The following is a 14,788-nucleotide window of genomic DNA, read 5'->3' on the forward strand; positions in this document are numbered from 1 at the left end:
GCACAGCCCACTAGCAAACGCGGAGCAAATGAGTGGGCCTGTTGCTCCTCCATCCTCAAGGACTACCGACGGTCAGGGATCCTGAACAGCTAAACAGGCAAGAACGAAGAGCTGGACAGGAGCCTGAGAAACCACTGCACCCGGAGCCCATGGACGCAGCTGTTTGCAGGCTCTGGGTGTGACCTCACGGAGGCCCGGGGCACTCACCTCAGCCGGTTCTTCAGCGTGCTGACCTCGCGGCTCAGGCCCTCGTTGGCCTCGGTGGCGTCATCCAGTTCCCGCTGGAGTTTGCGCCGAGACGCGTTGGCACGTGTGGCTTCTTCCTCTGCTTCCTCCAGCTGCCGTTTGAGCTGCTTCATCCTGGCGTTGGCCTTCTCCATCTCGGGGAAGTTACACGAACCAAGTCACACCAAACCGGTGAATCCAAATTTGGCATCGCTGCATCCTGAGAGTGTCAGCATAGGCCTCTGCCCTGCCAGCCACGCGAGTGCACACACGAGTGTACCCACACACACGGCAGGCATATACACGTGCGAGTGCACTGATACACAAGACTGGGGCTTGGCACAAGGCCTTTTGACCAGCCTGCTATTCTCAGCAAAACCATGTCTATGCAGCAAATTATGCTAAAGGAAACTTAAAAAAAAAAAACACACCCGCTTTTCATCCCTGAGTTTTCTGCAGAAAAATGACAGTTTAGTATCTGCACACGAGTGCCCTATGGGACTGTGAAAGGGAAGGGCTAGTCCCGCAAGACGCAGAAGAGCCAACGGTGTGGACAGTCTCCAACCCCAGGAGATGCTCCATTCATTTTACACCTCTGTTCAACACAGGTGTGTTGACGTTCTGTTTGATTCAAGTACAAAGCCACTCTGGAAGACCTGACAGGAGAACTCAGCCTGCCCACTGGATCCCTCACTCCTGAACCACAGAGACTGGCCAGTGCCCTGCGGGTCCAGGTCACACCCACCCAGAACTGCCCTCGGTGTTGCTAGGCCCTGAGCGTGGGGGTGAGAAGGGAAGGCCAGGCTGGGTGCCCGACTGGAGCAGGGGAGGAGGAGAGGGGGAGGAGGAGAGGAGGAGAGGAGGATCTGGGCCAGAGGCAGTGGATCCTCAGCTCCAGCCACGGCGGCAGGTCTCAGAGAGGACCGAGAGCCAGAGGAGAACACAGCCCCCACCCAGGTTTTAGCCAGTGCAGACCTGACCACAGTCCAAAGCCCTATCAGCACATGCCCTTGGCACTGAGAAAACAGATGCCTGGACGCAGACAAGGAGGACCACTCGGGTTCCACATGCTGTACATTTGCTTTCTCTTCCCTTTTCATTCAACAATGTATCCACCCCTCCATCCAGCCAACATTCAGTGACTGCCAGCTGTGCCCAGAACTATTCTAGGCATTCAAGAGATGACAGTGGGTGAAACAGGCAGAAATCTCTGCACTCATGTAGCGTCCATTCTAGTGGAGGAAACATGATAACTTTAAGGTCAGTCCAGGCCTCACACTTCAAGCCTTCCTGACGTGCTCTTGCCCACTCTGGGGCACTTGGGGGGACTCACGGGGCAGGGCCAGGTCCTAATCACCTCTGTATCCCCAGCACCCGGGAGTGAGTGGCAGGAACAAGGAACAGCACATGTTTGTTGAAACGTTAGAATGAAGAGTTGCAAATAGCTCTTCCTCATTCACCTAGTCAAATGGTAACACGGCTGGTTTTGCATCCGTCTCCTTGCTACAGCATTTAGAGTGGAAGACGTGTTCCTCCTACCTGCCTTCTGCCCTTACCTGTTCTTTATACTGGTCGGCGTGGCGGCGTTCATCCTCGACCTGCATGAAGATTTCCTTCAGCTTCTTCTCGGTGCGACGGACTAGTTTGTTGGCGGCTGCTCTTTCCCTGTGAAAATGATCAACACGTTAGTTTTCCCAATTCTTGAAATGAATATTTTTTTTAAGTCCTTTTCTCTGGAAGATGGCATTTGTTAGAGTGCTTTCCGGGACCTCTGTATCATCGTGATCAATATGGCCCAGAAACGTCTCCCTTCTGGTCAAACTGTGGATTGCCTTTAATGTATTCTAATGCTTGACAGGTAGAAAAACTGCATTATTCCTTCACCATGTCAATCACTTTGTTTAGTGATCTACCAAAGATCAAATGTTACATACAAGCTACCTGTCACGTATTTGAGTGTAGAGTTTTTGAAGACAAAAACCTTAGTTGGTTACTCTAATCTCCTAACTTTTCAGCCTGGAAAACAAAACAAAGACTCAATTTATTAGGCAGTGGTTTCAATTTAAAATTTACTGACTACGTACGAAGATGCTAGAGCGGCTGACACTGAAACAACGCCCCCATCCCGCCACGCTTCACGTAGGAGTCAAAGCACCATGTTTCTAGACAGGCCTCCACTGTCCCACATGAAGCAGAGGTAGCTTATTTGTAGGACTCCACTGAAAACAGAAAAAGTTCTTTTGTTCCTCCACAAATGTTATGCAAAAACGATAGTGATGGAGTCAGCTGAAAGGGCGAGTCATGTTAATTACAACCAACAGCAAACAAACCCTTAACTGTTAGAGTTGAATGCAGGGGCAAGTCTGGGATGCCGGTTGCAGAGGATGTCAGGCTCTGAGCACAGACCCGCATTTCTGGGCTCCAAGCTCCCTGACAGGAGGGTGAGCTGAAGGGCTGCTCTAGCTCTGGCAGTCTGTGATTTCTATCCTCATAGATTTGTAAATGCCTGCCAAAGGCTGTGTTGTGCAACTCATAAACTTCAGAGCGGTTTACGACAACAGAACGGAAACTGTCGAGCAGTCCCTTCCTCAGGGAGAAAAAAAGCTTGTATTTTTGTCATACTGCATTTCTTCTCTGCCAACAAATTGTAGCATTTCACGTGATGCCACCAACTCGGGCAATCGACTTCGGGTAGAGATGTAAACTATGGAACCAGGAAGTCACAGGGCACAGTGCGATGAGCCCTCAGCTGTCTGGGAAGAGCTGACAGGTGAGCCCAGCGTACCCTGAGGGCTCACACCACCACCTCTCTGGTTACGTGTGTTCTTGTCATTCTTCCCCTGCCAAGGGAGCTCCCATGGGACAAGGGGCATGTCTGTGTCATCTCTGACTCACGGGCTAAAACCTGGACCTGGTCTGTAGCAGAGACACTGTAAAAACCTCTTACTTGGCCTCCTGCTCAAGCTGCTCCTCCAACTGCCCAATCTTGGCTTCCAGGGCTGAGATGGTGGCCTTGAACTTGGACTTGACAGCACCCTCCAGCTCCTGCAGCTTGGCCTTCAGCTCCTTGTTCTGCCGCTCCAGCTGCTGGCGCGCATTGTCGCTCTTCTGGGCGGCGCTGCGCTCGGCCGCCAGCTCTGCGTTCAGCGTGTCCACCTGGAGAGGAGATGGGTCAGTCGTGCGGGGACGGCGCGGCCCTCCCTGGGGCGGCCGCTGCGTGCCCACCTGCAGCGTGGTCTTGCGGAAGCGGTCGTTGAGCAACTCCATGTTGCTCTGCTCCTCTTCAAGCTCCTCCTCCAGCTGTGCTATCCGTGCCTCCAGGCGCCGCTTCTCATCCAGCAGCGCAGACCTGCCGGGCGAGGAGGCAACAGCTCAGAACCGGTCTCCACGGTACGGGAAACTCGAGGGCACCTCCACCCACCCTGCTGCTGGAAGCCGAGCAGCACTGTTGACTTTTCTCTTTCCTCTGTTCCCACCCCAATCCGCCATGCCTAGCTGGTTACGCTTCCAAACACACCGCCCACTTCTCTCCATCCCCAGGCCTACCACCCAGGCCAGGCCCCATCATCTCTCGTCTGGACCGGTGTGCAGCCTTCCCGCTGACCGCCCTGCTGCCTTCTCCAGCTCTTCTCGGCAGCCAGTGTCAGCTTTAAAAGTGCAAAAACATCCTGGCATTCCCTAGCTTTTCTAGTGCACCGAGATCAAATGCCAGGTCCAAATGATGGCGTGCTAGAAAATGACCACGATGAATACTCAGTACAGTAATTGAACGGAGAAAGCAACCTCTTAATTGGGGGAAAAAAAAAAAAAAAAAGGGCTTTTAATGAAAAATGCATCCAGGGTAAGGTAAGTCTAAGGAATGTGCTTGTCAAACCTAATGAATCTGAAAGCGAGGACTTGCATTGCAAGGCTGTGCACCCTATGGAAACCAGGCTGGTTCTGAATGTCTTTCCTGCACACCTATGTGGGCATGACTGGCACAGGGACGTGTGACCTGCCGGGGTTGTGCAGCCAGCCAGGGGCCGAGGCAGGCAGCCCGGAGGCTCAGCATCTCGTGCTCATCTTTCCAGACTTTGAACAGATGAGCAAACCAACTACTGACTCCTAGATGCCAGACGACCCCCATGGCTGTCTCAGTGCCACGGGCGTGCCCCAGGGGAATGGGCCCAGTGCCCATGAAGAATGGGGGGGGGCACCACCGATTGTGGGATGCCCGTCCCTTCCCACCTGTTGCCAGGAGACTCACTTGCCAGAGGCGCTGTTGGCGATCTCATCCGCCAGCTCATCTCTCTCCTGCTCGGCGTGTCGGCGGGCTCGCTCAGATGAGGCAAGTTCCTGAATAAGTTCAGACCGTGATGGAAGCTCTGGCTGGTAACAGTTTCCTCAAGGGTGAAATCCGACAGTGCCTGTAGCTGCGGCCACCTTGCTCGAGGCACTAAGTGTGCCTCCAATTGCAGTCAGACTTGAGAAATTACCCATCAACTTCTCTGATGTTAGCCAGGTAGAACAGTGTCAAAGTATGACCACTTTGCCCAACTGAAGCAGTAAGATGGTCCAGTACCATATTAAACATGGATAGTGAAATTACACTAGGCTACAAAGATACTAAAATATAGTTATCTGGTCTTAGAGAAATTTCAAGGGCAGATATATTTTTTTAAACAAATGGATGAGTAAGTAAACCAACCTCCTGCAGTTGAAGGATTTCTGCTTCCAGACTCTTCAGTTTCTTTTCACTCTCTTTGGACTGAGCAAAAATCTCATCCCGGGATGCACGAGCTTCTTCTAATTCACGTTGGTAGTCCTTCATTTGAGCCTAAGATTAAATAGGAAGAAAGTTTTGGGGTAGTGTCCATTCTTAGTTTTTAAACATATTTTTCTCCAGATTATAATATGTATGCATTTATTGTAAATATAAAAGTATGTGGAAGTGACAGAAATAAGACAAGAAAACATTCAGGCCAATATCCCTTATGAATACAGATGTAAAAATCCTCAACAAAATAGTAACCAATTGAATCCATCAACATATTAAAAGAATTATACATTGTGTATATTTATATACCTTTATACCCCACCATCCAAGTGGGATTTATCTGAGGAATGCAATGTTGATTTGATATCCAAAAAATGAATTAACTATATGATCATCTCAATAAATGCAGAAGCAGCATCTGACAAAATCTAACACCTTTTCAATATAAAAACACTCAATAAACTGAAGGAAACTCTGATAAAGGGCATCAGTGAAAAACTAACAGCTAATATACTTAATGGTCAAAGATTGAATGCCTTCCTCTAAGATAAGCAATGAGACAGGGATGCCTGACCTCGCCCCTTCTGTGTAGCACTGTAATGGAGATTCTAGTCAAAGCAGTTAGGCCAAGACAAAGAAAGAAAAGACATTCAGATTGGAAAAGAAGTAAAACAAGCTCAATTTGCAGACGATATAACCTTACATATTGAAAATCTTAAGGAATCCACTAAGAAACGATTAGAACTAATAAACGAGTTCAGTGAGGCTGCAGCCTCACTGATCGATATATAGTCAGCTCTCCATATCTGTGAGTTCCACATACGCGGATTCAACCAGCAGCGGATCAAAAACATTCAGGGGAAACAAATTCTCAGAAAGTTCCTAAAAGCAAAACTTGAATTTGCCACATGCGCAGCTATTTATATATCGTTCACCTTGTATTAGGTAGTGTTATAAGTAATCTAGAGACGATTTAAAGTATACGAGAGGATATGCATAGGTTATATGCAAATAATACACCATTTTAGCAGGGTACTTAGGAAGGGAAGGAGAGACCTTTTTTTTCTCCCCCCCACCCCACCTTTTTTGGTTGTGCTGCACGGCACGTGGGATCTTAGTTCTCTGACCAGGGATCGAACCTGTGCCCCCTGCAGTGGAAGCGCGGATGCCAGGAAGTCCCAATACAGCATTTTACATCAGGGACTTGAGCATCTGAGGATTTTGGTATCCATGGAGTAGGGGGGGTCCTGGAACCAATCCCCCTTGGATACCAAAGGACAACTGTACAAAAATCAGTTATATTTCTATATACTAACTATAAACATTCTAAATATTAACAAAGCAATTACACTTAGCATCAAAAAGGATAAAATTTAGCTAAAGTATAAGACTTGTACATCAGAAACTATAAAATAAAGCATCATTGAAAAAAAGTAAAGAATAGCGAAATGAGTGGCATGATAGCCATGTACTGTTAAGATGGCAATACTCTCCAAGTTGATCTTCCAAGTCAACACAATATAAGAATCCAAGTGGGGGGCTTTGGGGGTTGGTGGGGGGAGGCAGAAATTGACAAGCTGATCCTAAATGGAATTGCAAGGAACCCAGAATACAGTCATGAAAAAGAAGAACAAAGTTGGAGAAGTCACACTTTCCAACCACAAAACCTGCAGAGCTACAGTAATCAAGACTGTGGTACTGGTGGAAGGACAGACATAGAGATCAATGGAATACGACTGAGAGTCCAGAAATAAACACAAGTCTGTGGTCAGCTGATTTTTGACAAGAGTGCCAAGATAATTCAAGAGGGGAAAGACTAGTCTTTTTAACAAGTGGTGCTGGGACAACTGGATATCCATATCCGAAAGAATGAAACTGGGTTCATATATGAAACCATATAACAAAAATTAACTCAAAATGGATTTAGAAAAAGAGCTAAAAATATAAAACTCTTAGGAGAAAACACAGGACTAAATCTCTAGGACTTCGGATAAGGCAGTGGTTTCACAGACCTAACAAAAACAGAAGAAACAAAAGAAAAGATAAATTGGACTCCATCAAAATTAAAAACTTTTGTGCTGTAAACAATACCATTGAGGGCGTGAATAGATAATCTAGACAATTAAAGAAAATATTTGGAAACTGTGTATCTCCTACAAAACATCTAGAATGTATACAGAAATGTTACAACTCAATTACTGAAGACAACTCAAAAGCTTAGCAGAGGACTGAAAGACATTTTTTCCCACATATGATATTGGCCAATAAGCACATGTAAAGCTTTTCAACATCATTTGTCATTAGGGAAACGCAAATCAAAACCACAATGAGGGACTTTGCTGGTGGCGCAGTGGTTAAGAATCTGCCTACCACTGCAGGGGACACGGGTTTGAGCCCTGGTCCGGGAAGACCCCACATGCTGCGGAGCAACTAAGCCCATGTACCCCAACTACTGAGCCTGTGTGCCACAACTACTGAAGCCCACGTGCCTAGAGCCCGTGCTCCACAACAGAGAAGGCACCGCAATGAGAAGCCTGTGCACCGCAACGAAGGGTAGCCCCCGCTCACCGCAACTAGAGAAAGCCCGTGCGCAGCGACGAGGACCCAACACAGCCAAATATAAATAAATTTATATTAAAAAAAACCACAATGAGATACCACTTCATACGCACTGGGATGGCTATAATTAAAAGACGGACAATATAGCAAGTGTTGTTGAGGATGTAGAGAAACTGGAATCCTCATACATAGCTGGTAGGAAGGTAAAATGTCGCTGTGGAAAGACCGGGCAGTTCCTCAAAGTTAAACAGAATTACCGTATAACCTAGCAATTCCATTCCTAGGTATATACCCAAGAAAATTGAAAACACACATCCGTACAAATATATGTGAACGTTCATAGCAGCAGTATCCATAGTAGCTTAAAAAGTCAAAATAACTCAAATGCCAACTAATGAATGGATTAATAAAAAAAATATGGCATGTCCAAACAATGGAATATTATTTGGTAATAGAAAGGAATGAAGTACTTATTTATGCTACAGCGTGGTGACCCTTGAGAACACGCTACGTGAAAGAAGCCGGCCACGAAAGCCACATACTGCAGGGTTCCGTCTGTATGGCATGCCCAGCCTAGGCAAGTCTGGAGACGGAGAGTAGGTTCGTGGGTGGTCAGTGCTGGGTGTGCAGATAGTGTGGAGCCACAGCGAATGGGCACAGGGTCTCTTTCAGAGGGAACCAGAATGTCCAAAATGCGACAGTGGGAGATGCTGGCACAGCCCCTATGAATATTCTAAAAAACAGCAAAACACTCTAGATGGGTAAATTGAGTGTTGTGTGAAGTATATCTCCATAAAGCTGTTAAAGTCATAGTAATATAATTTATATTCTTTGTAATTAGCTGGTCAAAGTAAAAACCTTTGTATTTAGCTTTTTAAAAAAGTGTAAGGAAGCAAATAAGCTACTCATAAATCTATTATCCAGAGATGACGTTTCCTTCTAAACTTTTTTCCTAAATGTGTACATCTACCTGTCTATATATAGACGTTTACACACATGTGTGCTGAGTTACAAACTAAACTGCCCTCCCTACGCTGTGTCTTCCTGTGTCACTGCATACATATCCCCATCATTTGAATGGCTGGCAGTCCACCTACATTTAGGTTATTTCCCATCACAAATAACACTTCAGCTATGATCTTTGTATGTAAGTACTTCTCCTCATATTTACATTTTGTTAGGATAAATTCTCAAGATGCAGAATCACCAAGGTCAAAAGGAATGGAACCTTTCTAAAGCTTCTGTCCTAACAAACCTCCCTCCAGGGAAGTTGTGCCTACTTATATGAAAGGGCCCATCACATCCTGCCAATACTGTGAGTTACTATAGAAATCACTTTTTGTCACTGTGATAGTGAAAACCGGCACACCATCTGGGTAGCAAAAGTGACGATTCAATGAGATGGAAAGGCTCACTAAAGCTCACGGCGCTAGCGGAGGGGAGTCGACACCACTCTCCTCTTGGTGGCTCAGTGGCTGCATGTTGAGTTGAGCATCAGAGGCTGTTCAGAGCCCCAAAGCTTGTCCCTGGTGGCTGCCGCCCTGCTGGTGACTCCACCCCGATCAGTCCAAGTGGGGCAAGCACTGGCCCACTGTAGACACTGGAGCCAGACATGTGCCATCTTTATGGCCCGTGGCCCCAACCCACAGCCGAGGCTGACGGCTGCACTGTGCTCTCTGCAGGGGTGACCTGGCAACCCTGAGCCTGCGGGCAAGATGGCAGGCTGGGTGCTGCCCGGAGCCCTTCTTCCCAGCTTCCCGGGCCATGTTGCGCTTGATCTCAGTAGGGCCAGATGACACCTGCCACCACCAAGGACTGACGGCTGGTGCACTTACCTGAAGTTTGCGGAGCTGCTTGATCACTTCATCCCTAGCTTTGTTTGCAGCCTCGATTTGAGCTTCCAGGTCCTTCAGGTCTATTTCCATTTTCTTCTTTGAAGCCACAGCAAGAGCCCGCTGTTTCCGCTCATCCTCCAGCTCAGCCTCCAGCTCCCGCACCTAATGGACCGCATGGGGTTACGTCTGGTCAGACCCAGGTGCCCACACAGAACCGGCACGTGAGGGCTCGGGTTACTCTGGAGAGGTACTGCCTGCCACTGGGCAGTTATGACTGTTATTAGCAGTTAATTTGTACAGAGAGATCTTTAACCACCACCACTGGTACAAACCATTTCCACCGACCACGGCAAAGGCACGTAAGGAGGCAGAGCTCATGGTCTCGGTGATGCAACGAGACTGGCCCACGTGCCCAGAGCAGAGTTCTCGGGCCAGCACCTTGCGGGTGGGCCAGCACCCCGTGGGCAAGCCAGCCAGGATGCAGACCCTCCAGCCCCCGTCGGGCCTTCAGATGACACACCCTGCTAAGTCCATTCTGAATTCCTGACCCACAGAAACTCAGTTAATGCGTGTTGTTTTAAGTCACTAAGTTTGAGGTAATTTGTTATCTAGCAAATAAATGACTAATAAAATAAGTATTAGTGGACTGCAAATAACAAAGCAAAATTAAATCTATCTCAGATCCAAGACTTGATACCATGAACTCCAAGGGACTGAGAAAATATCCACAATTAGTTTTTAAAGTAAACTTTTAAATTAGAAGTTTAACATGCACTCAGGAAAGTATATAAATCATAAGTGCCCAAGCAACTTCTTAAAATTAAAAAAAATGTAAATACCTAGAGGTTTCCCTTTAAAGAGTGGCTTAATGAGGACGTGTGATCTGACCTTCGGAATACTCTGAATCACCTTGTCAGGTACATATTGATTCTTCCCTTTATCGATACTCATGAGACTCACAGAACTTGAACCTGACTACATGTCCCTGGAGATTCCACTAAGGGCTTTTCAATGGATATCCTGGCTTGTAAGTAGCAGTGATATTATCTGAGAAATAGGAAATCAAAACCAGTTGTATTACATTTTAAAGAATAAAATTATCAAAAAAAATTATCAAATGACCAAATAAATTTCCTCCAGCTAATATGTTCCAATGTGAATGAATAAGATATTGACCCAGAACTGGGCTTCGAGAACAAACCAGTTCCTGTTCCGGGGGCCACTCTTCCATGACCTACCTGTTTAATGAGTAGCCGCTTCTTTTCCTCGTTCTGCTCATCTCTGGTCTGCAAGTCCCTCTCGAACTGGGCCTTCATGGCCTGCATGTTGACCTCCAGGCGAAGCTTGGCGTCTTCTGTAGCCTGAAGCTCATCTTCCAGCTCTTCCAGCTGGGTCCTCATTTCCTCCACCTGCTGCTCTAGGGCCCGTTTGGATTTTTCAAGTTCATGAACCTGGACCACAGGAAGCACAGGGAGGGGATGACCCTTGGTGGAGGGACAAGCAAGGACAGCAGTTCCTGTTTATAGGCACCCCACCCCCCTATGCATCCTCCCCTCCCACTGCAGCTACACTAGTCCTCATTTCAGAACGCGCCATCTGAATGACAGGCCTGATTTCTTTATTCACATGAGCTCTAGAGTCTATCAGTTACTCTCCCATGACCTTGAAGCCGAGAGATCTTTAAAAGCCATGAATAAAAAGCGTGGTGTCAGGGGAGTCGCCTGTTGACCAGCCACTGTGTCTAACACAGTACATCCCTCCTGCTGTGGAAGAGGTCATTTGTATTGAAAATGCACATGTGGAGACAACGTACTAGGTGTGTGAGGCCTGCCAAGCAGGGTGCAGTGAAAAAGGGGTTTGACCTTTCTCTGCGCAAAGATCCCCACCACACACGTTTACTAAGTTCTCGGTGCCAAGCGCTGTGCTGGGTGCTCCCCCTTCACGTCCCCTCTGATCCTGGAGACGATCCTTAGGCAGGCGTGCGCAGGTGCTATTATGATGTGTCCCTTTGGGGTTCACTGCCATGTCAGTTCTCACGCGGGCAGGAGAGGCCTTACGACGTGAGGAGGGCCTGTGTCTCTTAGTGTCTGGCACTCCACAGGCACAAAGGAACGCTTGTGGAATGAACGTGGGACTGTCGATTGTTCTAAAGAAAACTAATGTGGAACAAGAAAACGGAATCAGTCGTGGAATTCTCTCTCTACATTTTACTACGTAATCCTGGCCATTTCTACTCTAGGAGGCCTCTTCTTGTCCACGGGGCCGGTCCCCAGGCTGTAGGAGACTCAGCAGGGAGGTAGGACAGTCCTTCCTCCCTTATGATGTGGCCAGAGAGCCCGTGTCCCAGGAAAATGAGCTTTTATCTTTAGAGAGGACTTTACGCCTTTCAGAGCACAGCCGCAGCTGCTTCATGAAACAGGCAAGTATCACGTCCATTTGACAGAAGAGGAAACGTAGGCTTAGGCAGGTTAGATGGGAGCTTGGGGGAGAGTCAAGCCCCGAACCTGTTCTGATCCCCAGGCCCGGGTCCCCATCACTGTCCTCAACACCTCGTACACTAGGGGAGGGGGGAGGGTAAATAAAAATCCCAGCAGCTCCTGGGGGAGGCGTGTGCAGTGGGAGGACGAGAGGGTCCTCCCGGCTCCTCTCCAGCTTCCCCACTCGGTGCAGGAGACAGATCCCACTACCCTCAATCTGAGGGGACTTCAGGTACCTGCGTGTGATACACCTGAGGCTCAGGAACAGAGAAACCCTTCATTTAAAGGACGCCTGTCGGGATGCAGCTTAGGGCGGGAAGGGCCTGTGAAAGCGACAAGAACTCCCCGCCTGGCTTTGGCACAGGTAACCGGGAACAGACTGCAGAAAACCTGATGGCTTATCCTGGGAGTCCTTAACCCCCTAATTACATACAGGCCAAGACACTCCTGGCCCGCTTCGCTGTAGGGCTGGGCCTCCCCAGAGTCGCCTGCCTGCCCCGAAGGCACTGGTCCCCGGGACACTCACGTTCTTGCCCACGTCGTCCTTGGAGCTCATCAGGTCCTCCATGTCTGCCCGCAGCTGCTTGTTCTGCCGCTCAGACTCTTCCTTGGCCTCCAGGGCCTCCTCAAGGGCACGGGCCAGGGACAGGGCTTTGGTTTCCTTCTCTCTGGCCTCTGCTTCGGCCCGGTCTCGCTCTTCCGCGTAGCGGGCAGAGATATTCTTCTCTTCTGCTAACAGCTACACGGGATGGTGTTGGGAGACAGTAAAAATCGATTTCAAAAGCAACAGAGACTCCTCATTTGCTACGTGCCTGAATTATTGCTAAGAATATCAGGCGTGTTCTCCTGTTTCCTTCTTTATGCTGGTCTGCTTTTTCCAATTTTGCTATAAATACATATTGCTCTTAAATAAGAAAGGATTATTTTAAGCCGAAATGACAAAGGCGAGGGCTTTGCCAGGAGGAAACACGTGTGGCGCTGGCCCTGGAGCCCAGGGGTGGGGAGCGCTGGGCACCCACCTGATCGAACTTCTTCTGCTTCTTCTCCAAGTTGGAGACGATCTGGCGCTGGTGGTCCAGGTCCACCAGCAGGTCATCAAGCTCCTGCTGCAGGCGGTTCTTGGTCTTCTCCAGCTTGTCGTAGGCCAGGGCCTTCTCCTCCAGGCGCTGGCTCAGTGCTTCCACGTCTTTAAGGAGCTTCTTCTTGGCTTCTTCCAAACTTTCAATTGTCCCCAGGTCATCATCTACTTTCTTCTTGGTATCTGTCAACTGAAGGAAAAAAGATCACGATTAAAGAACTCAACTGGATTTCACACTTGAGGAATAAAGATAAAACTTATTTTCAGTATTCTGTCAGAAGAAATAATATAAAGCAATACTATGCGTCTCTGAGCAAATGGATCTTAGACCATAAATGTCTTCGCTAATCATCTATAAAAGCATGACTGGATTGGAATTTACATAGTGGACACAGTCCGAGGGTCTTCACCTTGCTCCCAACAAGACCCAATTAACTGTCCCAAATGGAGTTGAAACCACCCAGCAGGGCAGGGACGTCAGCTGCTAAACACACACACTGAGGCCACACGGCGTCCCGAGCGGATGCACGCACCTGGGCCTGCAGGGCCAGCACCTGCTTTTCCAGGTTCTTCCTGGCCTCTTCCTCCTCCTCCTGCTGCTCCTGGAGGCTGTTCTTCTCCTCCTCCAGCTGCCGGATCCGACTGCTCAGGTTCAGTTTTTGGCGTGTCTCTTCCTGAAGAAGCTCCTGTTTATTTTTATAAACGGTCAGTACTTAGGTTATGTAATCACCCAAACCACAATGCCTCTGTTAAAAAAAACAGAGCCTCAGTGTGTGAGAAATACCCAGTGATATTAACAAACAAGTGATTTTAAAACACACCTGATCATTTAACAAGTGCCCTTAGTACAATATTGCTTTAAAGTTGTTCACGAGGGAATTCTCTGGCAGTCCAAAGGCTAGGACTCCGCGCTTTCACTGCCGAGGGCGTGGGTTCAATCCCTGGTTGGGGAACCAAGCTCCCGCAAGCCGCGCAGTGTGGCCAAAAAACCCAAAACAAACTTGTTCACGAGCAATGGCAGCGTCACCCCCCCAGGGGCCCAGGCCAGGGACCTGCGAGCTTCCCTTTCCCACATCTTTTCTCACTCCTGGAATCCTTTCCTGTTTCTCTCAGGTCAGCGTTAATGAACGAAAACCATGCGAAAATGTTTAAAATGGCCAGCAGTGCACGAATGTATAACAGGACCGCCGCCTGGTGAACCGTACCCCGGTGAACCGCACCCCAGGCAGCGCCCGGCCAGACGGCAAGAGCCGCCTACCAGGCACCCACATGCCTGCCAGACACAGGAACCGCAGGCTCTAGATATGAGCTCAGAGGTGAGTTCCTGAGCATCAGGGCTGGTTTTGGTGCAAGATGGTTGAAAATAAACGTAGAGCAGAATGAATTCCCTAGTGGCGCAGTGGTTAAGAATCCGCCTGCCCATGCAGGGGACACGGGTTTGCGCCCTGGTCCGGGAAGATCCCACATGCAGCGGAGCAACGAAGCCCATGTACCACAACTACTGAGCCTGCGCTCTAGAGCCTGCAAGCCACAACTACTGAGCCTGCGCTCTAGAGCCCGGGAGACAACTACTGAAGCCCGTGCGCCTAGAGCCTGTGCTCCACCACAAGGGAAGCCACCGCAATGAGAAGCCTGTGCACCGCAACGAAGAGTAGACTCCGCTCGCCGCTACTAGAGAAAGCCCGCATGCAGCAACGAAAACCCAACTTGGCCCAAAATAAATAAATTTATATAAAGAAAAAAAAGTAGAGCAGAAAATCAGAAAGAGGTGATAAGAGGGCAGTTCTGGGAATAGCATGTTTCACCAATTTACAGATTACAGAAACAGCAGAGTTACTATTAACACTCTACCCCCGGG

The 14,788-nt window shown here is 48.5% G+C and overlaps 1 protein-coding gene across 13 annotated transcripts in view; it reads right to left on the bottom strand.

Moving 5' to 3' along the window:
- MYH10 (myosin heavy chain 10) overlaps positions 1 to 14,788 on the bottom strand; it is a 134,093-nt gene that overhangs the window by 2,187 nt on the left and 117,118 nt on the right. For 7 of the 13 annotated variants that reach the window (XM_033422875.2, XM_033422873.2, XM_033422877.2 and 4 more), the window contains 11 exons: positions 13,464 to 13,616; positions 12,872 to 13,120; positions 12,379 to 12,591; positions 10,614 to 10,826; positions 9,376 to 9,537; positions 4,913 to 5,041; positions 4,472 to 4,560; positions 3,451 to 3,574; positions 3,173 to 3,381; positions 1,782 to 1,890; positions 208 to 380 (listed from right to left, as the gene is read on the bottom strand). In XM_033422875.2, coding sequence (XP_033278766.1) covers positions 208 to 380; positions 1,782 to 1,890; positions 3,173 to 3,381; positions 3,451 to 3,574; positions 4,472 to 4,560; positions 4,913 to 5,041; positions 9,376 to 9,537; positions 10,614 to 10,826; positions 12,379 to 12,591; positions 12,872 to 13,120; positions 13,464 to 13,616 — 1,823 coding nt within the window. Of the gene's footprint in view, positions 1 to 207; positions 381 to 1,781; positions 1,891 to 3,172; positions 3,575 to 4,471; positions 4,561 to 4,912; positions 5,042 to 9,375; positions 9,538 to 10,613; positions 10,827 to 12,378; positions 12,592 to 12,871; positions 13,121 to 13,463; positions 13,617 to 14,788 lie in introns of all 13 variants that reach the window. The other 6 variants (XM_033422869.2, XM_033422872.2, XM_033422868.2 and 3 more) reach the window with 1 other exon arrangement.

The sequence above is a fragment of the Orcinus orca genome, chromosome 19 (assembly GCF_937001465.1).
Source record: "Orcinus orca chromosome 19, mOrcOrc1.1, whole genome shotgun sequence".
NCBI lineage: Eukaryota > Metazoa > Chordata > Mammalia > Artiodactyla > Delphinidae > Orcinus > Orcinus orca.